Genomic DNA, 26,327 nt, shown 5'->3' with positions numbered 1-26,327 from the left:
TGCTGTGATCTGATAGGGGTGTCAGTGGGCTGACTGTGAACGCTCTGAGAGACTCTGGGTTGAGGTCAGTGATAAAGTAGTCTACAGTGCTACTGCCAAGAGATGAGCTATAGGTGTACCTACCATAGGAGTCCCCTCGAAGCCTACCGTTGACTATGTACATACCCAGCGTGCGACAGAGCTGCTCTATCTAGCTGCTATCCTCTCTATCTGTCCTCTCTACCAATATCTATCCTCTCTATCTGTCCTCTCTACCAATATCTATCCTCTCTACCTCTATCTATCATCCTCTCTATCTATCCTCTCTACCTCTCTATCCATCCTCTCTACTAATATATATCCTCTCTATCTCTCTATCTGTTCTCTCTGCTAATATCTATCATCTCTACCAATATCTATCCTCTCTACCTCTATCTATCCTCTCTACCTCTCTATCTATCCTCTCTATCGCTCTATCTGTCCTCTCTACTAATATCTATTCTCTCTACTAATATCTATAATCTCTACCTCTCTATCTGTCCTTTCTATCTATCATCCTCTACCTCTCTATCTGTCTTCTATACCTCTATCCATCCTCTCTACCTCTATATATCTAGATCCATCCTCTCTACCTCTGTCCATCCTCTCTACCTCTCTATCCATCCTCTCTATGTCCTCTCTACTAATATCTATCCTCTCTACCTCTCTCTGTCCTCTCTACTAATATCTATCCTCTCTATCTATCCTCTCTACTAATATCTATCCTCTCTACCTCTCTGTCCTCTCCACCCATCCTCTCTAGCTCTCTATCCATCATCCATTCTAGCTCTCTATCCATCATCCATTCTAGCTCTCTATCCATCCTCCCTACCTCTATCCATCCTCTCTACCTCTCTGTTCATCCTCTCTACCTCTCTATCCAACCATTCTAGCTCTCTATCCATCCTCTCTACCTCTACCTCTCTATCCATCCTCTCTACCTATATATCCATCCTCTCTACCTATCTATCCTCTCTACCTATCTATCCATCCCCTCTACCTCCATCATCTCTACCTCTCTATCCAACCATTCTAGCTCTCTATCTGTCCTCCCTACCTCTCTGTCCATCCTCTCTATCTCTGTCCATCCTCTACCTCTCTGTCCATCCTCTCTAACTCTAAATCTATCCTCTCTATATCTTTCCTCTCTACCTCTATCTTTCCTTTCTAGCACTATATCTATATTTTCTAGCTCTATATCTATCCTCTCTACCTCTACCAATAGCCATCCTCTCTACCTCTCTATCCATCCTCTCTTCCTCTACCAATATCCATCCTCTCTTCCTCTACCAATATCCATCCTCTCTTCCTCTGTATATCTATATCCATCCTCTCTACCTCTATCCATCCTCTCTACCTCTCTATCCTCTCTACCTCTCTATCCATCCTCTCTATCCATCCTCTCGACCTCTCTAGCTCTATATCTATCCTTTCTTCCTCTACCAATATCCATCCTCTCTACCTCTGTATATCTATATATATCCTCTCTACCTCTATCCATCCTCTCTACCTCTCTATCCATCCTCTCTATCCATCCTCTCTACCTCTCTATTCATCCTCTCTACCTCTGTATATCTATATCTATCCTCTCTACCTATCTATCCATCCATCCTCTCTACCTCTCTATCCATCCTCTCTATCTATCTATCCATCCTCTCTATCTATCTATCCATCCTCTCTACCTATCCATCCATCCTCTCTACCTATCCATCCATCCTCTCTACCTATCCATCCATCCTCTCTACCTATCCATCCATCCTCTCATATATAAAAAAGTATTTAGTCAGCCACCAATTGTGCAAGTTCTCCCACTTAAAAAGATGAGAGAGGCCTGTAATTTTCATCATAGGTACACTTCAACTATGACAGACAAAATGAGAAAAAGATATCCAGAAAATCACATTGTAGGATTTTTAATGAATTTATTTGCAAATTATGGTGGAAAATAAGTATTTAGGCAAACAGCTTGGTGAGAAGGCAACAACTGTTGGTGCAATTATTAGAAAATGGAAGAAGTACAAGATGACGGTCAATCACCCTCGGTCTGGGGCTCCATGCAAGATCTCACCTCGTGGGGCATCAATGATCATGAGGAAGGTGAGGGATCAGCCCAGAACTACACGGCAGGACCTGGTCAATGACCTGAAGAGAGCTGGGACCACAGTCTCAAAGAAAACCATTAGTAACACACTACGCCGTCATGGATTTAAATCCTGCAGCGCACGCAAGGTCCCCCTGCTCAAGCCAGCGCATGTCCAGGCCCGTCTGAAGTTTGCCAATGACCATCTGGATGATCCAGAGGAGGAATGGGAGAAGGTTATGTGGTCTGATGTGACAAAAGTAGAGCTTTTTGGTCTAAAGTCCACTCGCCGTGTTTGGAGGAAGAAGGAAGAAGAAGGATGAGTACAACCCCAAGAACACCATCCCAACCGTGAAGCATGGAGGTGGAAACATCATTCTTTGGGGATGCTTTTCTGCAAAGGGGACAGGACGACTGCACCGTATTGAGGGGAGGATGGATGGGGCCATGTATCGCGAGATCTTGGCCAACAACCTCCTTCCCTCAGTAAGAGCATTGAAGATGGGTCGTGGCTGGGTCTTCCAGCATGACAACAACCCGAAACACACAGCCAGGGAAACTAAGGAGTGGCTCCGTAAGAAGCATCTCAAGGTCCTGGAGTGGCCTAGCCAGTCTCCAGACCTGAACCCAATAGAAAATCTTTGGAGGGAGCTGAAAGTCCGTATTGCCCAGCGACAGCCCCGAAACCTGAAGGATCTGGAGAAGGTCTGTATGGAGGAGTGGGCCATAATCCCTGCTGCAGTGTGTGCAAACCTGGTCAAGAACTACAGGAAACGTATGATCTCTGTAATTGTAAACAAAGGTTTCTGTACCAAATCTTAAGTTCTGCTTTTCTGATGTATCAAATACTTATGTCATGCAATAAAATGCAAATTAATTACTTAAAAATCATACAATGTGATTTTCTGGATTTTTGTTTTAGATTCCGTCTCTCACAGTTGAAGTGTACCTATGATAAAAAATTACAGACCTCTACATGCTTTGTAAGTAGGAAAACCTGCAAAATCGGCAGTGTATCAAATACTTGTTCTCCCCACTGTATATATATATCCTCTCTCCCTCTATATATCTAGATCTATCCTCTCTACATCTATCTATCTAGATCTATCCCCTCTACCTATCTAGATCTATCCTCTCTACCTCTATCTATCTAGATCTATCCTCTCTACCTCTATATATCTAGATCTATCCTCTCTACCTCTATCTATCTAGATCTATCCTCTCTACCTCTATATATCTAGATCTATCCTCTACCTCTATATATCTATATCCATCCTCTCTACCTCTCTGCTCATCCTCTCTACCTCTCTATCCATCAATTCTAGCTCTCTATCCATCCATTCTAGCGCTCTGTCATCCTCCCTACCTCTATATATCCTCTCTACCTCTCTATCCATCATCTCTACATCTCTGTCCATCCATTCTAGCTCTCTATCCACCCTCTCTACCTCTCTGTCATCCTCCCTACCTCTGTCCATCCTCTCTAGCTCTCTACCCATTCTCCCTACCTCTGTCCATCCTCTCTAGCTCTCTACCCATTCTCCCTACCTCTGTCCATCCTCTCTAGCTCTCTACCCATTCTCCCTACCTCTGTCCATCCTCTCTAGCTCTCTACCCATTCTCCCTACCTCTGTCCATCCTCTCTAGCTCTGTTCATCCTCTCTACCTCTCTGTCCATCCTCTAACTCTAAATCTATCCTCTCTATATCTTTCCTCTCTACCTCTATCTTTCTCGCTCTAGCACTATATCTATATTTTCTAGCTCTATATCTATCCTCTCTTCCTCTACCAATAGCCATCCTCTCTACCTCTATCCATCCTCTCTACCTCTCTATCCATCCTCTCTACCTATCTATCTATCCTCTCTACCTCTGTATATCTATATATATCCTCTCTACCTCTGTATATCTATATATATCCTCCCTCTCAATATATATACACTGCTCAAAAAAATTAAGGGAACACTTAAACAACACAATGTAACTCCAAGTCAATCACACTTCTGTGAAATCAAACTGTCCACTTAGGAAGCAACACTGATTGACAATAAATTTCACATGCTGTTGTGCAAATGGAATAGACAAAAGGTGGAAATTATAGGCAATTAGCAAGACACCCCCAATAAAGGAGTGGTTCTGCAGGTGGTGACCACAGACCACTTCTCAGTTCCTATGCTTCCTGGCTGATGTTTTGGTCACTTTTGAATGCTGGCGGTGCTTCACTCTAGTGGTAGCATGAGACGGAGTCTACAACCCACACAAGTGGCTCAGGTAGTGCAGCTCATCCAGGATGGCACATCAATGCGAGCTGTGGCAAGAAGGTTTGCTGTGTCTGTCAGCGTAGTGTCCAGAGCATGGAGGCGCTACCAGGAGACAGGCCAGTACATCAGGAGACGTGGAGGAGGCCGTAGGAGGGCAACAACCCAGCAGCAGGACCGCTACCTCCGCCTTTGTGCAGGAGGAGCACTGCCAGAGCCCTGCAAAATGACCTCCAGCAGGCCACAAATGTGCATGTGTCTGCTCAAACATGTGCAAATGTGCATGTGTCTGCTCAGAAACAGACTCCATGAGGGTGGTATGAGGGCCCGACGTCCACAGGTGGGGGTTGTGCTTACAGCCCAACACCGTGCAGGACGTTTGGCATTTGCCAGAGAACACCAAGATTGGCAAATTCGCCACTGGCGAATGTCATGCAGTTATGCAACACCCAGTTGCTGTGTGAAAAAGTAATTTCCCCCTTACACTTAATAACTGGTTGTACCACCTTTAGCTGCAATGACTCCAACCAAACGCTTCCTGTAGTTGTTGATCAGTCTTTCAGCTCGCTGTGGGGGAATTTTGGCCCATTCTTCCATGCAGAACTGCTGTAACTCAGCGATATTTTGTGGGTTTTCAAGCCTGAGCTGCTCGTTTCAAGTCCTGTCATCTCAATTGGGATTAGGTCTGGATTTTGACTAGGCCATTCCAAACCCTCACATTTGTTGCTTTTTAGCCATTTTCATGTAGACTTAATTGTGTGTTTTGGATCATTGTCTTGCTGCATGACCCAGCTGCACTTCAGCTTCATCTCCCTGACGGATGGCCTGACATCCTCCTGTAGAATTATCTGATACAGAGCAGAATTCATGGTTCCTTCTATTAAGGCAAGTTGTCCAGGTCCTGAGGCAGCAAAGCATCCCCAAACCATCACACTACCACCACCACCTCCATGCTTCACCGTTGGTATGAGGTTCTTACTGTGGAATGCAGTGTTTGGTCTTCGCCAGGCATAACGGGACCCATGTCGTCCAAAACGTTATACGTTTGACCCATTTGTTCATAGAACATTCTTCCAAGAGTCTTGATGATCATCCAGGTGCTTCCAGGGGCTTTTCGGCAAACTCAAGTCAACTTTTTGGATGTGATGGGTTCCATTTATGTCTGATAAAAATCAAACACTGCATTCCATATAAGTTGTCTGTTGATTTAATGTGAGACTGAATCGGTGTGTATTCCAGGGGAGGTGTTCCTCATGATGGAACAGATGAAGGTGTCCGTAGCAGACCTGGACTCTGTTCCTCTAGACCACCTGTGAGTGTTTCAATGTTCACTGGGCTCTTAACCAGGAAGTGTTTGTCAGTGCTCAATGTCAGGCTCATTGCTCAGTGAGGTGGTGATGTGTGTCTGTGAGTGTATTTCTGTCTGTTAGGTTCAGCTACTCCGAGTGTGTAATGTTCTTCTCTTTATCTTCATGTTAGGCTGAGTGAGGCAGGGGGCCAAGCCTTGGTGAGACATGAGGGCAAAGGATCGGAGGGCTTCCTGGAACACATCTTCAAATACGCTGCTACGAAACTGTTTGGTCTGGATGTAGACGAGATCACGTACAAGACTCTCAGGTGAGTAGGGGAGAGAGATGGAAGACCTTGAACTGAGACCGTTGGAGAGGGAAGAGCGCTGACCTGGGTTCAAATACATGGTTATTTGATTATTGTTTATTTAAATACTTATTTTCTGTGTCTTTTTTTATTTTATATTTCGATAATGTGGCCCGAATCAATGACATCTATTGAAAGCATTTTCAAATACATTATTTAAAACAGCAAAACGGATCTGCGCCCGCATCCACAAAGCGTCTCAGAATAGAGCATTGGCCCCAAGCGCTGAGAATAGAGACATTTTACTCTTCTGGGTCAAATAAAAAAACAGCTATGCATGAAGCCTCTTTAGTCATAAAAGTCACTCCAAGTCAACAGATATTTAGGAGAGAGCTGCCCTTACCAGTTAAGAGTTACCAGCAGGTGTCTTGGTCATAGAAAATCAGTGATTCCTGCATCACATGCAATTGCTTTTGAGTTGTTAAAATGATATTTCATCAATCCATAAATAATCTAGACCTGTAACATATCTCTTGTACTTTTGACAATTTCACAAGGCCAATTTCACATGATATGCCTAAATACTTATAACCACCAGGCTAATAAATAAACATGTTTTTCTTTTGATTATTTAATGACCTACTTCATGTTATTTCAAGTTATCCATTTGGAACGCAACATCACATTGTTTAAAAAATATCTCTAAATTGAGCGTACCTATAAATTGGGAATTGAAGGCATCTATAGTGTTAACTTTGATAGTGTTAGATGAAAATGACAGCTCTTTCAAAACGTTGCAGCGTTATATGCAACATTATGGGCAAGTGACTTGATGCCTACTGTGCCAAAGCCATTTAGAGTAGTTAAACGGGAGTGACGACGAGTGTGGTTGACAACGGTAATATTATACAAATTCTGCTTTTAACAACGTTCAAAATTTGTATTATCAAAAAAGGTTATGCATGCCAACATGTTAGGCAATAATTAAGAGTAGGCAAAGTGATCGTGTCAGGCAGAAATGATATCTAACTTTTTACCGTTACGTTTGATGTACAGTCACATTCACTGTAGTTGTCTGGAGCCTGCTATTGAGTTCACAGCTGGCGATGCCTCATCGTGATTGGTTATTCCCCATCATTTGCAACAATGTCAATGCACGTCATCACTATCTTTCCTTTGCGGCACCTCAAACTGTCGTGATTACCAGCTGAGATATACTTTTTATAAGTCCATTTGACTCCTGGCTGGTAGTTTGGGAGTTTTTGTTGTTGTCTTAAAACAGGTTTTAACAGGATTTTTCTGATATGCTTTGTGGATACAGGCCCTGGCCCAAATGCATGGGAGTATATAAATACTTATAAATACTGTTTATTTGAGTATTTTCAAATACATGCCAATATTCAACTACTTGTGTGGTCGAATAAAAAATATCTGAATACTTACTTCCAAATGTCTTTGAAAGTAATTGAAATACCCTAAATAGTGTTTGAACTCAGGAGAGAGAAGGATGAGAGCAGAGAGGGGTAGAAAAGAGGGTACAGGAAGCAGGCTGTAAAAGAGGGAGTGAATATTTTTAAATATCCTATCTCCCTCTCTCCGACCTCCCTGCCTCCCTCCATCTCAACCCTTTCACCCCCCCCCCCTCCCTCTCTCCCCCCGCCTCCCTCCCTCTCTCCGACCTCCCTGCATCTCAACCCTTTCACCCCCCCCTCCCTCTCTCCCCCCGCCTCCCTCTCTCCCTCCCTCTCTCCCCCCGCCTCCCTTCCTCTCTCCCCCTTGCCTCCCTCCTCTAGGAACCGTGACTTCCAGGAGGTGTGTCTGGAGCGGGATGGGAAGGTGCTGCTGCAGTTTGCATCCGTCTACGGCTTCAGGAACATCCAGACTCTGGTCCACCGCATGAGGACAGGAAGCATCCCCTACCAACTGGTGGAGGTGCTGTCATGCCCAGGAGGTAGGTCACATCTACTTCCTGGTCCTGGTTTGGTTTTGGGTTAATGTGACGAGGCAGCTGTCAACCTGTTTGTGTTGAACTGAACTGGATATAGAAACTAGAAAAGGGATTTAGTGTAATCTTTATTTTTGTATTTTATACTTTGACCGCCGTTCTCCCCCTCTCTCTCCCCAGGCTGTGTGAGTGGTCGTGGGCAGGCGGAGGGAGAGACAGGGGGTCGGGTGGACAAGGCCTTGGTTCAGCAGATGGAGGAGGCCTACAGCAGTCTAACAGTCAGGCTGCCTGACACCAACCCTGACCTACTCATACTCTACCAGGATTGGCTGGAGGGACAGGACTCCACGCACGCCAACACACTCCTACACACACAGTACACACAGCAGACCCCCAGCCAGACACAGACACACATACAGTGGTGAGACAGATACACAGAAACTCAAACACACCTTAACATCCAAAAGCCCAATCAATCACTGACTCTCTGTCTTCTACGGACCCACTGCAGTGGTTTCCATAGGAACCATTGTATAGGCGGGGATGGCCAGAGGGCCTGGATGCTGTGTTTGTGTTCCTTTGCACCCTGCCTAAAGAATCATCTCTGGAAAATACCCATATATCCAAGAGACTTGATTCTGAACTTCCTTAAATCAACCAGAAGGTGGTGCTGTTATTCCATACGATATACTGCTCTAGAGTGCTTTGGAGGCTGATCCACTGCTTTCACCATGGAGGGGAAACAGAACATATTTGTGCTACGTTCCAGAGGGACTTCATTATGTGACAGACACATTTGTGACACGGGAAAACAATTGTATCTGCTGGCAATAACCCTAAAATGAATAGTATTTGATCCAAGGGGATGAAGCAGGAAAACTATCAAACAAATTGTGTCCTGTTAACATGTAGTGAATGTGAAACCTGTAAGTAGGACGAACAGCATTCTTAGAAGTGATCCAAACGGCTCAAATAAAACCAGTTGTACTTGTTTCAACTGTGAAATGTACACATTGTTTTGTCTCCTGTGATTCCAACATGCTAAACGATCAATCAAGCGATTGAAAATGCTAGCTCTTCTCACGAATAATGCTGGTAGTGTGGCTGCCATTTGCAATGCACGTGTTCACCCATGTCATGAGCACTGGAATTATCTTAGCTATATGATGTCCATATGAGATCCACTCACTGGACAGTTTATTAGGTACACCACCCCGTTCACAAAATTGGATCACTTCTACAGACAGTGAGTCACGTGGCCTTGGCTTGCTATATAAAGCAGGCAGACAGGCATCGAGGATTTCAGTTACTGTTTGATTGAACGTTAGAATGGGCAAAACGAGTGACCTAAACGACTTTGAGCCAGGCACACCGGATTCAGTATCTCAGAAATGGCCGCCCTCCTGCGATTTTCCTGCACCATAGTGTCTAGGGCAAAGCTCTGCAACAGGTCGATCGCGGACTACCAGTAGCTCGCAGCCCACCTACCAGTAGCTCGCAGCCCACCTACCAGTAGCTCGCAGCCCACCTACCAGTAGCTCGCAGCCCACCTACCAGTAGCTCGCAGCCCACCTACCAGTAGCTCGCAGCCCACCTACCAGTAGCTCGCAGCCCACCTACCAGTAGCTCGCAGCCCACCTACCAGTAGCTCGCAGCCCACCTACGAGTAGCTCGCAGCCCACCTACAAGTAGCTCGCAGCCCACCTACGAGTAGCTCGCAGCCCACCTACCAGTAGCTCGCAGCCCACCTACGAGTAGCTCGCAGCCCACCTACCAGTAGCTCGCAGCCCACCTACCAGTAGCTCGCAGCCCACCTACGAGTAGCTCGCAGCCCACCTACAAGTAGCTCGCAGCCCACCTACGAGTAGCTCGCAGCCCACCTACCAGTAGCTCGCAGCCCACCTACCAGTAGCTCGCCAAACAATTCCAAAAGTATATGAAATTTTCCATCGCAAGCTGTTTTAAACAAATCTCACAAGTATTCGACACCACAAGCTCCCAGCTACTGTCTAATCAACTCAACATTTACTGTGCATTCGGAAAGTATTCAGATCCTTTGACTTGTTACACATTTTGTTACATTGCACCCCATTATGTCAAAGCAAAAACAAGTTTTTAGAAATGTTTGCTATTTCTTTTTTTAAAATCATACAGAAATATCACATTTACATGTTTTTAGACCCTTTACTCAGTAATTTGTTGAAGCGCCTTTGACAGCGATTACAGCCTTGAGTCTTCTTGGGTATGACGCTACAAGCCTGGCACACCTGTATTTGGGGAGTTTCTCCCATTCTTGTCTGCAGATCCTCTCAAGCTCTGTCAGGTCGGATGTGGAACGTTGCTGCACAGCAATTTTCAGGTTTTTCCAGAGATGTTCCTTACCTCCTCACTTCATTTGCACACACTGTATATAGACATTCTTTTTTTTCTATTGTGTTATTGACTGTACGCTTGTTTATTCCATGTGTAACTCTGTGTTGTTGTTTGTGTCGCACTGCTTTGCTTTATCTTGGCCAGGTTGCAGTTGTAAATGAGAACTTGTTCTCAACTAGCTTTCCTGGTTAAATAATGGTGAACTAAAAACATTTTTAAATAAATGTTAGATCGGGTTCAAGTCCAGGCTCTGGCTGGGCCACTCAAGGACATTCAGAGACTTGTGCCAAAGCCACTCCGGACAGCTCTAGGGAGAGTCTTGGTGGTTCCAAACTTCTTCATGAACCAACATCCATGAGGAACGTTTTTGACTTGAAGAATCCATGCCCCAAAGATTTCAAGCTGTTCTGGAGACAAAGGGGTGTCCCATCCGGTACTAGATGGGTGTACCTAATAAACTATCTGGTGAATGTATAATCAGGGCCATGAGTTTTACCTGTACAGGAGCAACTCCTGATTCAGGCTATTTAGTGTAGCTAGCTCTTCAAAGTGATACAAAACACGTTTAAGTTGTGTTGTGTTTCGTTCATGTTCAAACAAGGAAGACCAACTTGTTTTTTAAAAGGGGTAATTTGCAGTTCGGACAATAACAAAGCCGCCACTGATTTGGTAAACAGATGAGGAATGGGGATGGAGAAATTGAACCACTCATAATATAACAATTATAGTTTTAACCATGTTTTGATATAGAGATTTTTACGTGTGCTTTGTTAACAAATAAATAAAACAACCTTATATTTGGAGTTCTGATGGGGTGTGACAGTTGAACTAAGCTCATGCGGCATCTATAAGTTATATTCTTCAAGAAATATTGGGTAGATTTCAATAATTTACAAGGCCAATAACAGAGGTACCAATTGCAGAATGCCATTTTTTTTAAAGTTTACTTATGGTGTCATTGTCACATGTTGAGCATTAATACAATTTGAATTAATTCTGAAATCAGACGGGGAATATCTCGCTCTCTCTCTAATGCTATAGAATCTAGATCCTAGAATTGAGAAAATGTATGGAAAATCATCCACATCAAATCAAACACCTCTGCTCTGACAAAAGTAAAGCGATGTAAACATTGCATTTTAGTAGTGTAGTCTGGGGCTCTTTCACCTCTGGAAACTCCACTTTAGTCTGGGGTTCTTTCCTGTTTGTAAAATCTAGCGCAGCCTAAGAAAAAGTCCAGGGGAAAAACCCTTGGTGAAAGTGAAATCACTAGCTTTGTCCTCCCTCAGTGCCCATATTAGGACTGTCGGGGATCTGTCAGGACAGAGAGAGAGAGAGAATGTGTTGCATGCCTTCTCCACAAGTAGGTTAGAGGTTGTGAAAGGGAGTATCCACTGTCTCCACTGAATCTCTTCTTCCACAGGTATTTTCTGGGACACTGCACTATACAACTTTATTTGATGGCAGAACATTCAGAGGCTGTAAGCTTGTAAGTACAGTAACTTATCTACTTAGATTATTGTGTGTGTGTGTGTGTCTGCCCTTAAGACACGCGTGTCAGGATTTGTTAGTCACGTCACCTCGACGGACATCTCATGATTACTCTCAGGGTCTCAATCTCAGAATGTTATTTTGTTTTCCTCAGCGCTAATGACAGTCTGTGTTAGATGGTGAATTCAGCTGAACTCTGGGTGTTTCTTTGGTAGGCCTACTAAGGCTGTGGAGAGAGGAAAATGCATAAATGTGAAAATTATTTTGGTGTAGTGTGGAAAAGTTCAGGCTTGCAGATTGCATGCAGGGGGGAAGAGTTTCGGGGCAGGTGAGCCCCAGGTTGCAAATCAGACCCCATTTTACAACGCCAAAGTATTTTTTTAACTCATTGACTTTCGCAGTTAAGTCTAAAAAGCTCTATTTTGCTCAATGTCGATTTTACAGCTTAAGTGTGTGTACATTACTGTATTTATACTTGGGATATTGTCTTTCAACTGGAAAATAAAAACAAACTCCTTGAGTGGGACTTTAAAACTATTCAGATTCACCCAGAATTTATCCTGACCTGTTCTTAAATATCACTACAACTCCACAGTTGCCATGACTACAGATCAGGGCTGTGGTTAATTCCAGTCCCTTCAAGACATAGACTGTATGATTCAAGCACTAGGCCTATGTCCAATCTGATGTAGGTTAATGTACGTTCATGTATAAGCTATTCATGTTTTGTGGTATTTGTTCTTTGTGCTTTAGGACACATGGCAAAATGCTTCTGCTGTTTCTGAGTCTCGGTTTGGTCACTTCTAACGTCCAGTCAAGAAAACCAGGTAAACTGCACACTTCATACATTATTATGGTTGTTATGAGTGAGAAAGTTATAGAGGGTCAAAGAACATACCCCCAAGACATGCTAACCTCCCCTGTTATTGGTACTGGTGAGGGGTTAGCATGTCTTGAGGGTAGGATCTTTGAGTAGCCAATTGTCATACAAGTAAAGATGCCTTTTAATAGAAAATGACTGAAGTAAAAGTGAATGTCACCCAGTAAAATACTACTTGATTAAAAGTATTTGGTTTAAATTATACTTAAGTATAAAAAGTAAAAGTTTAAATAATTTCACATTCCCTATTTAAGCAAACCAGATGTCACGATTTTCTATTATTATATTTTATTATGGCTAGCCAGGGGCACACTCCATCACTCAGCATATGCATTGGGGTAGAATTACCCTCTTACATTTTTGTGCATTGAATAAGGGGGGGTTACTAAGCTACAGTGCATTCGGAAAGTATTCAGACCCCTTCCCCTTTTCCACATTATGTTACGTTACAACCTTATTCTAAAATGACTTAAATAAATAAAAAATAATAATAAATCTATATACAATACCCCATAATGACAAAGCAAAAACTGTTTTAAATATAATATCAGAAATACCTTATTTACATAAGTACCCAGACCCTTTGCTATGAGACTTGAAATTAAGCTCAGGTGCATCCTGTTTCCATTGATCATCCTTGAGATGTTTCTACAACTTGATTGTAGTCCACTTGTGGTAAATTCTATTTATTGGACATGATTTGGAAAGGCAAACTTTTTTTATTGATTTTTTATTTCACCTTTATTTAACCAGGTAGGCCAGTTGAGAACAAGTTCTCATTTACAACTGCGACCTGGCCAAGATAAAGCAAAGCAGTGCGACAGAAACAACAACACAGAGTTACACAAACGTACAGTCAATAACACAATAGAATAATCTGTTTCCAGTGTGTGCAAATGAAGTAAGGAGGTAAGGCAATAAATAGGCCAAAGTGGCAAAGAAATTACAATTTAGCAATTAACATTGTAGTGATAGATGTGCAGATGAGGATGTGCAAGTAGAAAATACTGGTGTGCAAAAGAGCAGAAAAAAACAAAAACAAATATGGGATGAGGTAGGTAGTTAGTTGGATGGGCTATTTACAGATGGGCTGTGTACAGCTGCAGCGATCGGTAAGCTGCTCTGACAGCTGATGCTTAAAGTTAGTGAGGGAGAAATAAGTCTCCAACTTCAGTGATTTTTGCAATTCGTTCCAGTCATTGGCAGCAGAGAACTAGAAGGAACGGCGGCCAAAGGAGGTGTTGGGTTTGGGGATGACCAGTGAAAGTGTGCTACGAGTGGGTGTTGCTATGGTGACCAGTGAGCTGAGATAAGGCAGAGCTTTGCCTAGCAAAGACTTATAGATGACCTGGAGCCAGTGGGTTTGGCAATGAATATGTAGGGAGGACCAGCCAATGAGAGCATACAGGTTGCAGATGTAGGTAGTATATGGGGCTTTGGTGACAAAACGGATGGCACTGTGGTAGACTGCATCCGATTTGCTGAGTAGAGTGTTGGAGGCTATTTTGTAAATGACATCGCCAATGTCAAGGATCGGTAGGATAGTCAGTTTTATGAGGGTATGTTTGGCAGCAAGAGTGAAGGAGGCTTTGTTGCGAAATAGGAAGCCGATTCTAGATTACATTTTGGATTGGAGATGTTTAATATGAGTCAGGAAGGAGAGTTTACAGTCTAGTCAGACACCTAGGTATTTATAGTTGTCCACATCCACAAGTCAGAACCATCCAGAGTAGTGATGCTAGTCGGGCGGGCGGGTGCGGGCAGCTATTGGTTAAAGAGCATGCATTTCGTTTTACTAGCATTTAAGAGCAGTTGGAGGTCACGGAAGGAGAGTTGTATGGCATTGAAGCTCGTTTGGAGGTTTGTTAACAGTGTCCAAAGAAGGGCCAGAAGTATACAGACTGTTGTCGTCTGCGTAGAGGTGGATCAAAGAATCACCCGCAGCAAGAGCGACATCATTGATATATACAGAGAAAAGAGTTGGCCCTAGAATTGAACCCTGTGACACCCCCATAGAGACTGCCAGAGGTCCGGACAACAGGCCCTCCGATTTGATACACTGAACTCTATCTGAGAAGTAGTTAGTGAACCAGGCGAGGTAGTCATTAGAGAAACCAAGACTGTTGAGTCTGCCGAAAATAATAAGGTGATTGACAGAGTCGAAAGCCTTGGCCAGGTTGATGAAGATGGCTGCACAGTACTGTCTTTTATCAATGGTGGTTATGATATCGTTTTGGACCTTGAGCGTGGCTGAAGTGCACCCGTGACCAGCTCGGAAACCGGATTGCATAGCGGAGAAGGTACGGTGGGATTCGAAATGGTCAGTGATCTGTTTGTTCACTTGGCTTTTGACGACTTTAGAAAGGAAGGGCAGGATGGATATAGGTCTGTAACAGTTTGGATCTAGAGTGTCTCCCCCTTTGAAGAGGGGGATGACCGCGGCCGCTTTCCAATCTATAGGAATCTCAGACGATATGAAAGAGAGGTTGAACAGACTAGTAATATGGGTTGCAACAATGGCGACGGATAATTTTAGAAAGAGAGGGTCCAGATTGTCTATCTCAGCTGATTTGTAGGGATCCAGATTTGCAGCTCTATCAGAACATCAGCTGTCTGGATTTGGGTGAAGGAGAAGTGGGGGGGTGCTTGGGCCAGTTGCTGCGGGGGGTGCGGAGCTGTTGGCCGTGGTTGGGGTAGCCAGGTGGAAAGCATGGCCTGCCGTAGAGAAATGCTTATTGAAATTCTTGATTTTCGTGGATTTATCGGTGGTGACAGTGTTTCCTAGCCTCAGTGCAGTGGGCAGCTGGGAGGAGGTGCTCTTATTCTCCATGGACTTTACAGTGTCCCAAAACATTTTGGAATTAGTGCTGCAGGATGCAAATTTCTGTTTGAAAAAGCTAGCCTTTGCTTTCCTAACTGACTGTGCATATTGGTTCCTGACTTCCCTTAAAAGTTGCATATCGCGGGGCCTATTCGATGCTAGTGCAATACGCCACAGGATGTTTTTGTGCTGGTCAAGGGCAGTCAAGTCTGGAGTGAACCAAGGGCTATATCTGTTCTTAGTTCAATTTTTTTTGAATGGGGCATGCTTATTTAAAATGGTGAGGGAAGCACTTTTAAAGAACAACCAGGCATCCTCTACTGACGGGAGGAGGTCAATATCCTTCAAGGATACCTGGGCCAGGTCGATTAGAAAGGCCTGCTCGAAGAAGTGTTTGACACTGACGAGGTGTGGTCGTTTGACCGCGGACCCATAACGGACGCAGGCAATGAGGCAGTGATCGCTGAGATCTTGGTTGAAAACAGCAGAGGTGTATTTAGAGGGCAAGTTGGTCAGGATGATATGTATGAGGGTGCCCATGTTTACGGATTTGGGGTTGTACCTGGTAGGTTCCTTGATAATTTGGGTGAGATTGAGGGCATCTAGCTTAGATTGTAGCACGGCCGGGGTAAAGCATATCCCAGTTTTGGTCACCTAACAGTACGAACTCTGAAGATAAATGGGGGGCGATTAATTCACATATGGTGTCCAGGGCACAGCTGGGGGCTGAGGGGGGTCTATAACAAGCGGTAACAGTGAGGGTCTTATTTCTGGCGAGATGGATTTTTTAAAGTAGAAGCTCGAACTGTTTGGGCACAGACCTGGATAGTATGACAGAACTCTCCAGGATATCTCTACAGTAGATTGCAACTCCGCCCCCTTTAGCAGTTCTGTCTTGAAGGAAAATGTTGTAATTGGGGATGGAAATTGGATGGCATCAGCTGTGTAGCCGAGTGATCATAGGGTCCAATGAGCAACAATAGATGAAACAGGGAGCCGTTCTATGTAAGGTCCCACAGTTGACAGTGCACAGTGCATTTCAGAGCAAAAACCAAACCATGGGGTCGAAGGTCCCCAAGAACACAGTGGCCTCCATCATTCTTAAATGAAAGAAGTTTGGAACCACCCTTGACTGTTCCTAGAGCTGGCCGCCCGACAAAACAATCGGGGGAGAAGGGCCTTGGTCAGGGAGGTGACCAAGAAACCGATGGTCACTCTTAGCTCCAGAGTTCCTCTGTGGAGATGGGAGAACCTTCCAGAAGGACAACCATCTCTGCCGCACTCCATCAATCAGGACTTTATGGTAGAGTGGCCAGACGGAAGACAGTAAAAGGCACATGACAGCCCGCATGGAGTTTGCCAAAAGGCACCAGAAGGACTCTCAGACCATGAGAAACAAGATTCTCTGGTCTGATGAAACCAAGATTGAACTCTTTGGCCTGAATGCCAAGCATCACGTCTGGAGGAAACCTGGCACCAACCCTACGGTGAAGCATGATGGTGGCAGCATCATGCTCTGGGGATGTTTTTCAGCGGCAGGGACTGGGAGACTATGCAGGATTGAGGGAAAGATGAACGGAGCAAAGTACAGAGAGATCCTTGATGAAAACCTGCTCCAGAGCGCTCAGGCCATCAGACTGGGGCGAAGGTTTACCTTCCAACAGGACAACGACCCTACGCACACAGCCAAGACAACGCAGATCTGGCTTCGGGTCAAGTCTTTAAATCTCTGAAAATAGCTGTGCAGCGATGCTTCCCATCCAACCTGACAGAGCTTGAGATGACCTGCAGAGAAGAATGGGAGAAACTCCCCGAATACAGGTGTGCCAAGCTTGTAGCGTCATACCCAAGAAGATTCATGGCTGTAATTGCTGCCAAAGATGCTTCAACAAAGTACTGAGTAAAGGGTCTGAATACTTATGTAAATGTAATATCTCCGTTTTTTATGTTTAATACATTTGCAAAAATGTTCCTAAAATGTTCTTGCTGTGTCATTATGGGCTATTGTGTGTAGATTTATGAGGGGAAAAAACTATTTAATCCATTTTGAAATAAGGCTGAAATGTAACAAAATGTAGAAAAAGTCAGGCGGTCTGAATAGTTTCTGAATGCTCTGTATATAGATTTGTTTTTAACCTCTACTGGATCGGTGTCCCCCCCGCAGTACAGTTGAGTTAACGTGTGCTAATGTGATTAGCATGATGTTGTAAGTAACAAGAACATTTCACAGGACATAGACATATCTGATATGGGCAGAAAGCCTAAATTATTGTTCATCTAACTGATACAACATTTTGAACAGTAATGCAATGGTTCATTGGATCAGTCTAAAACTTTGCATGTACACTACTGCCATGTAGTGGCCAAAATCTAAATTGTGCTTAACTGCAATAATACATTGTGGCCTTTCTCTTGCATTTCAAAGATGTTATCTTTTACCAGATCGAATGTGTTATATTCTCCTACATAAATTTCACGTCCACAAACTTCAAAGTGTTTCCTTTCAAATGATATCAAGAATATGCATATCCTTGCTTCAGGTTCTGAGCTACAGATTTGGCTATGTCATTTTAGGCGAATATTGAAAAAAGGGGTCCGATCCTTAAGATATTTTTAAAAAGGTCATACCAAGGATGATTTTGCTATTTGATTTTGAATTTTAACACCACTAGAAGTATCAACAAAAAATATTTTTTTAAATGTCAAATTCTTTTTGGCCTTACTGCTATTACCAATACAAAAGCATTCACTACATCGAACAGCAGATAGTCCTCCAAAATATCAAAAGGAAGTTTGTTCTTAAAATGTCTGTCCTATATCTGAGAGATATAAGAAAGATCAGTAAAAATTTGTTATTTAAAAAAAATATGTATTTAACCCCAAACAATTCGGACTCTACAGATGATTGTGTGAGAAAACTGGTTTCGGGATGTCTCATGTTCTTCCAAAAACCGCTCTAGCTTCAAATCAAATCAAATCAGCTATTTTGTTACCTTTCACCGCAGATGCTGTAGTGTTACGTAGGCGGCTGCAGTGGATTGAGATGAATCCAATGCAAAAAAAAACCGAATATAACTAGCTTAAACTGATAGATTTTTATGGGGACTCTCACGAAAACTTTGGTGTTCTCCGTTTTGCTCTATGACCCCCACAAGCATATTGGGACTCGTCTGAAGTCGGTACAGCTGATCTGCCAACTTCTGTCTGTAGCTTCCGAAAGGTTTGGGCTACACACTAGTATGACTCATCTCTGGAAAGGTGAACTTTCACGAACACGTACATGTTGATCACATACATGCCACACAAGACTCGTCTGAAGGTCCCACGGTACCAGTTGAAAAAATGTATGGAAATGAATGGAAAAATACGGGGTTAAATACATGTTGTTGTTTTTTAAACTAAATGTTTCCTGATCTTTCTTATGTCTCCCAGATATAGGACAGACAGATACTTCAGAACAAACTTCCTTTCAATTGTTTCAGGGGGACCATCTCTTGTTCCGTATATTGAATCTGTTATTCAGTGCGTTTGTACGGGCTAATAGCAGTAAGGCGAAAACAATTTTTTCATCAAACAATTGTTTTATATATTTTTGGAAAATACTTCAAGAAGACTTAAAATGCAAAATCAAAATTATCCTTGGTTTGACCTTCTTAAAACAATTCCATATAGCTTAATAGAATCCCCCTCCCCCCTGGCTTAGACAAAACTTTATTTATTGCGCAAAAATGTAAGAGGGTAATTCTACCCCAACGCATGTGCTTAACACAACTTTTCTTTAACTCTACAAACGCTTCCTCACCCTCTTGACTCCACTTTATTCTCTCGTGATAACCCTCCTCCCCTTTGTCAATTCTGTAAATGAATGAGATGGAAAAAAGTGTTTCACGAAATTGAAAACCCTCATTTTTTTCTTTCTGAGCTTGCGAGTTTGCTTGTTTGCTCTTGCCAGCTTTAACTTGTTACCTTTTAGAATCCCTTCCCCTGGCATTTCACACAGACTATCCAAACCCTAAATCGGTTCTATCCCAGACACCATAAAGAATGAGTCCAATATTGCTGCTGACCCTTCTGTAAACGGCAAGGGAAGTAACTGCATAACTCTTGATTCTGTCCCTGTTAGACCACGTGCTCCACATCTGAGACACGGCTGCAAAGATTTGCGGTTTAGGACACTGTCGTCAACCCCCCCCCCCCCCCCCTTGCATCTTTGTCCTTCCCTGGCCTGTGGCACCGCTGTTGGTTATCTGTACCACCGCGGTATTGACCACTCGCACGGCTGCAAGGTGAGCAGAATTTGATTCTCAGAGCAGCCTGCACTATTTCGTTCCAGTAAGAATGCTGAGCCACTACAAGGCAAAAGCACAATGCCAAATCTACACTGGACCGTGAATGTTCCTGAGTGAATGTTCCTGTTGTGAAATTGTTACATTACTTGTTAGATATTACTGCATGGTCGGAAATAGAAGCACAAGCATTTCGCTACACTCGCATTAACATCTGCTAACCATGTGTATGTGACCAATAACATTTGATTTGAGTTGAGTGGCCGAGTTACAGTTTTGACTTAAATCTACCTGAACATCTATGGCAAGACCTGAAAATGGTTGTCTAGCAACAACCAACTTGGCAGAGCTTGATGGTTTTGAAAATAATAATGGGCAAATGTTGCACAATCCAGGTGTGGAAGCTCTTAGAAACTTACCCAGAAAGACTCACAGCTGTAATCACTGCCAAAGGGGCTTCTATTATTGACTGAGGGGATACTAATGTAAATTTGATATTTCTGTATAAAATGTTCAATACATTTACTGAAATGTCTAATAAAATGCGTTCACTTTGTCATTATGAGGTAGTATGTGTAAAAAATATATTTAATAAAATAGTAAAACAACAAAATGTGAAATAAGTCAAGGGGTATTAAACATTTCTGAAGGCACTGTACATGATAATTGTTTGCTCTAGTATGCCTACAAGACTTACAAGACTTGTCTGAAGGTAACCCGGTACCACTGCTCTAATATCCGTAAACACTCAATATTATTAAAATTATGAACCGGAATGACATTTACGCTAACGGGTGGCCATAAAGAACTAGCTAAAAGCCACATCTCCAATAAGCCACGCCTCTAATCTGACAGTCTGTCACCTCTACAATATATTAATTAAAAGGTTCAAACCCCTCCCCAAACCCCTTAACCCCTCACATTACAAAAAGCTTCCAGTTTGAACTTTTACACAGAGGTTCTTCTGAGACCCTTTTCAGAGGGGATACTCCAGGACCTGCAAAGGTTCTGCTTGTGTGGCAAACCAAAAGGTTCTTCCAGGCAGCTTTACTTCTAATAGTGTACAGTCATTATTGCTCATCTTTATGAAGGGTGTTAATCATTTCAGGACACCACTGAATGATAATGTACATATGAATGTGAATGTACACGTTTGTCATTGTATGTACAGTATATGAACACGTTTATCATAATGTAAAATTATACTGGAACAATGCTATGACATTATGTTGCATGTCCATTCCTTGATATAGTTTGATACCCGATATTATCCATTGATATCCTTTCATTCATTGATATCAGATATTATGTTGCTTGTTCATTCATTCATGTCCCTGTTTTTTTTCCAGGGGTTAATGTAATGTGTGAAAATCAATCGGTTGTAGCAGGACAGAACCACAACCTGACATGTAGAGTGGATTACCGTGATGCAGATCAGAAGAATACAGGATGTAAAACTGAACGGTATTTCTGGAAGCATAAATCAAAAACAATAAAAAATATATATACATTTGACCGTAACGTGAAGATAACGACCAACACCTACTCTTGTGAGATAGAAAATGTTACCAAAGCTGATGAGGGAAACTACACTTTTACCATTAACACAAACTGTGGCGCAGGAAATGGCAAATTTAGTGTTTCCGTTACGTGTAAGTACAATGCTAAAATACAGTGACCAGTGTTAAATAGGTTAACTGGGTTGATGTGATATGACCAGGAAAAGGTCCAGTAATTCAAAATAAATGTGATAATACAGTATTCATATACAGTTGAAGTCAGAAGTTTATATACACCTTAGCCTCCCAAAGTACGATCATTGTCCCCATGTGCAGTTGCAAACCGTAGTCTGGCTTTTTTATGGCGGTTTGTTAAGTTTGTTAACAAGACATTTATGGAGTGGTTAAAAAACAACTTTTAATGACTCCAACCTAAATGTATGTAAACTTCTGACTTCAACTGTACACTGAGTGTACAAAACATTAGGAAGACCTGCTCTTTCCATGACAGACTGACCAGGTGAATCCAGGTGAAAGCTATGATCCCTTGTTGATGTCACTTGTTAAATCCACTTCAATCAGTGTAGATGAAGGGTTAGGAGACAGGTTAAAGAAGGATTTTTATTTATTTAGCCTTGAGATTAATGAGACATGGATAGTGTATGTGTACCATTCAGAGGGTAAATGAGCAACTTCTTTGGGATACCCCCCCCCCTTCTCTCAATTTCCGCCTGAAGACATACCCAAATCTAACTGTCTGTAGCTCAGCCCCAGAGGCAAGGATAGGCATATTCTTGGTATCATTTGAAAGGGAACACTCTGAAATTTGTGGAAATGTGAATTGAATGTAGGAGAATATAACACAATAGATCTGGTAGAAGAAAATACAAGGAAATAAACATACGTTTTTTGTTTTTATTGTTGTTGCATCATCTTTCAACTGAACAAGAACAGGCAAACATTCAGATATGATGCTGGGGATAATTCTGATGCAGAACATAAGATGGCAACGGTATTAGAAAAAAGTTTCAAAACGATATCTTCAGGAACGAGTGAGCTACATGATATTGAGCATGTAGTCACCCAGGTGTCCCACACAAGTTGCCCAAATGTACCCAAATGGCCAAATTGGTACAGTGATACATTTTGAACTAAATGACTATATACAAAATACTAAAATGCTATTCTAACACACCCCAACAAAAAATAATAATAATATAAACATTTGAAAATTTGAAAAAAAATTAAATAACAAGGGTAACTATTTACACACATTCAAAGTATAATATACAATATTGTGAAGACCCTCAGTCCTCTACATAATATTGTTCTGCTGATGCCATGCCCAATAGCAGTCTCTTTCTGCTGTAAAGCAGAGGGTTACTGAACAGGTGGTGCAGGTGATGGGGCATTTCCTGTGACAAAGGGCACATCGACGCCTCCCCACGGTGCCCTTTTTGCCCTGAGGCACATTCATGCCTGCAGAGATGAATCTGGGCAGGTGAACAGCAGAGGTAGAGGGGCCAGAAGGTGCTGCAGTAGACTTGCTGTAGCAAGCAAGCTCCTGGATGAGCAGCTCTCGGAAGGCTAGCTGTGAGATGTGGGGCTGTCCACGGCTCTTAGCCATTTCCTTCTGGAGGATGAAGGAATTCACCACAGCAATGTCAATGAAGTGATAGAAAAATGTCTTGTAAAGGCAGTTGATAGAGGGGAGCAGTTTTCCAGTAGTCTTTCAGGGTTTTCAACTTCACAATACCCATGTAAATGACCATTGACAGGAAACAAAAAAGATCTGACATGGAAATGGGCTTCCATCCCTCTTTCTTGCCTGCCTGCTTCTTAGCACCATACTTGTTAGTGTTCAACACCAGGGAATCAACAACAGATGAGGTGAAAAACAGCTGGAAAAGCTGCATGGGGCTATACTTAGATGTCATATCCAGCTTTGGGCCTAATGGCCTCTTTGGTCTGAATAATGGAGGTGGAGGCGCCACATCCTCCTCCAGCACAGAGTGCCAACGACCCTCCTCCTCTCTGATTGCAGGTGTATCTCTTCCCAATCGCCGCTTCTTCGTCACACCTGGCAGGGCGGGGGTAGATGTGGAGCCGGAGACAGCAGGGGTCCGGCTAAATGAACAAGCTCCCCTGGGGGATGGGCAACTTGGCAGTGGGGGCTCCCAATCAGAATCGGAGGGACTGTGAAATAAAGACACAGACACACAGATTATATATTGAGTAGTGAAACAAAATCATTTTGGGGATCTGTGGTTCTATTCCATGTTTAGATCAAATAAATGTAAAATATCTCATATATACAGACACACAGATTATATATTGAGTAGTGAAACAAAATCATTTTGGGGATCTGTGGTTCTATTCCATGTTTAGATCAAATAAATGTAAAATATCTCATATATACAGACACACAGATTATATATTGAGTAGTGAAACAAAATCATTTTGGGGATCTGTGGTTCTATTCCATGTTTAGATCAAATAAATGTAAAATATCTCATATATACAGACACACAGATTATATATTGAGTAGTGAAACAAAATCATTTTGGTATTATTTTCAAACAACAGCATGAGAGTTACTTACCAATCGAGAATTGCGTCTTCTCCATACAAAAACATGTCCTCAAATTGGGAGTCCAAACTTGACACACAATCTGATACATCTTCTTGTAAATCTGTGTCACTTTCTCTAGCAATCTCATCAATAATTGCATGTAGATCTGTATAGCTGGACTTTGCCTTTGATTTTCCAGATTTACTCGCCATAATTATTTCAATAATATAGAGGAAAATGATCTTGACTCAATACTGCTAACGCGCAAACAACGTGGCTCCTTCGGGTGGAAATTTCAATGGCGAATGTCTGCGTAACGCGTGACTTTCGTTCAAGACCGGGTCTTCCCAGATATAACCATTAGATATTGTTGTTTACCTCGGCTCATTGGCTCTCTACCAAACTAGATTTGAAGACGATCAGTGGTCATTGGGCCAAAATACAGTCAATCAAAGAAGCACTGGTCATGTCATAGGCGCTCAATGAGGTCATTGTTTGGTGTGTTCAAATCAGTTCATTTCGGTCAATATGTCCCTTAGAAATAACCATCATGTATGGTTGTGTTACTAACAAACAGAGGATTACAATGAAACCCACCTTGACTAGATACAGGTACATCTAGTGTGAGTAATTACATCAACTGTTTCGTCGAAAGTTGAAGGAGTCGAAACTCATGACACAAGCCGTTTACAAAATGTGTCGTGTTATGCTATAAAAAAAAAAAATTATCGAACAAAATGACCATTCATTGTGAAGATTGGACCTTTTGTATTGCCAAAAGAAGAAGATTTTTACAGGTAATTGATAATTTTATTGCTATTTCTGACTTTTGTGACGCTACTGCTTGGTTGGAAAATGCTAGTTATACTTGTGTGTCTGGCGCGCTGTCGTCAGATTATCGTAAGGTATGCTTTCGCCGAAAAGCATTATTGAAATCTGACACCACTGTTGGATTAAGAAGTAGATAAGCTTTTAAATGATGTTAGATACATGTATTTACAAGAACGTTTAATACTACGAATGGTGTATTTAGAATCTTTGCGCTATGCTATTTCACCGGATGTTAGCCAGATGGGACGCTAACGTCCCAGCTAGCCTAGAGAAGTTAAGTGCATTTGAACGAGGTAGTAGGTGCCAGGAGCACTGGTTTGAGTGTGTCAAGAACTGCAATGCTGCAGGGTGTTTCACGCTCAAATGTTTCCCGTGAGAATCAAGAATGGTCCACCACCCAAAGGACATCCAGCCACCTTGACACAACTGTGGGAAGCATTGGAGTCAAGATGGGCCAGCATCCCTGTGGAACGCTTTCGACACCTTGTAGGGTCCATGCCCCAACAAATTAAGGCTGTTCTGAGGGCAAAAGGGGGTGCAACTCAATATTCGGAAGGTGTTCCTAATGTGTTGTACACTCAGTGTATAAATTCCATATGGGGCTTGATACTTTACCGTTTGTGCTAAATTTTCTTTCTTTTCTCAGTGGGAAATGACAGACCAGAGCCGTCACAATATGTATCGTCAGGTCCCATATCGTCATTATCATCACTGTTCTGGGTGTTCTACTGTTTCTCATCACTTCTGATTATGGCAGAAGATTGATGGGTCGACTTCCTTGAGAAGAATGCTGACAAGAGCCCTGAAGCTACCGGAGATGCCCTAAACCTGGAGCCTGCATAACATTCAGTTCATGGAGGAGACGTGTGTGTGCGTGTGTTAATTATTCTATCCTTGTGGGGACATATCCTAAGTCCCCATAAAGACAAAGGCTATTTTAAGCTTAGGTTTAGGGTTACAATTAGGGTTAGGAGTTAGGTTTGGGTTAGTGTTAGGGGTTAAAGTTATGGTTATAGTAAGGGTTAGGGTTAGGGTTAGGAGTTAGGTTTGGGTTAGTGTTATGGGTAAAAGTTAGGGTTATGGTAAGGGTTAGGGTGAGGAATTAGGTTTGGGTTAGTGTTAGGGGTTAAAGTTATGGTTATGGTAAAGTTTAGGAGTTAGGTTTGGGTTAGTGTTAGGGGTAAAAGTTAGGGTTATGGTTAGGGTTAGGTTTGGGTTAAAGTTATGGTTATGGTAAAGGTTAGGAGTTAGGTTTGGGTTAGTGTTAGGGGTAAAAGTTAGGGTTATGGTTAGGGTTAGGTTTGGGTTAGTGTTAGGGGTTAAAGTTATGGTTATGGTAAGGGTTAGGTTTGGGTTAGTGTTAGGGGTAAAAGTTAGGGTTATGGTAAGGGTTAGTGTTATGGGTTAAAGTTATGGTTATGGTTATGGTAAAGGTTAGGAGTTAGATTTGGGTTAGTGTTATGGGTTAAAGTTAGGGTTAGGGTAAGGGTTAGGGTTAGGAGTTAGGGAAAATATGATTTTGAATGTATATAAATGTTAGTTCCCCACAAGGATAAAATAATGTTTGTGGCTTGTTAGCAGTTGTTTTCAAAAATATTTTTTGCACCAAAGTTAGTGGAATTAGTTTCTGTTTCAAATCACTAATAACAGTTATTCACTGACTTGACTAGTGTAAATA

General features: G+C 42.5%; 1 protein-coding gene across 1 annotated transcript in view; it reads left to right on the top strand.

The window, feature by feature from the left end:
• Positions 1-8,905, top strand: part of LOC139570026 (nuclear prelamin A recognition factor-like) — a 34,255-nt gene extending 25,350 nt beyond the window's left edge. The window contains exons 8-11 of the mRNA XM_071391467.1: positions 5,595-5,667; positions 5,835-5,972; positions 7,745-7,902; positions 8,077-8,905. Of these exons, the coding sequence (XP_071247568.1) occupies positions 5,595-5,667; positions 5,835-5,972; positions 7,745-7,902; positions 8,077-8,321 (614 nt within the window). The 3' untranslated portion in view covers positions 8,322-8,905. The remainder of the gene's footprint in view (positions 1-5,594; positions 5,668-5,834; positions 5,973-7,744; positions 7,903-8,076) is intronic.
• Positions 8,906-26,327: the final 17,422 nt, after the last annotated feature.

This window comes from Salvelinus alpinus, chromosome 3, assembly GCF_045679555.1.
Source record: "Salvelinus alpinus chromosome 3, SLU_Salpinus.1, whole genome shotgun sequence".
NCBI classification, from domain to species: Eukaryota; Metazoa; Chordata; class Actinopteri; order Salmoniformes; family Salmonidae; genus Salvelinus; species Salvelinus alpinus.
The sequence above is the reverse complement of the archived record's forward strand: the minus strand, read 5'-3'. Positions and strand labels throughout refer to the sequence as shown.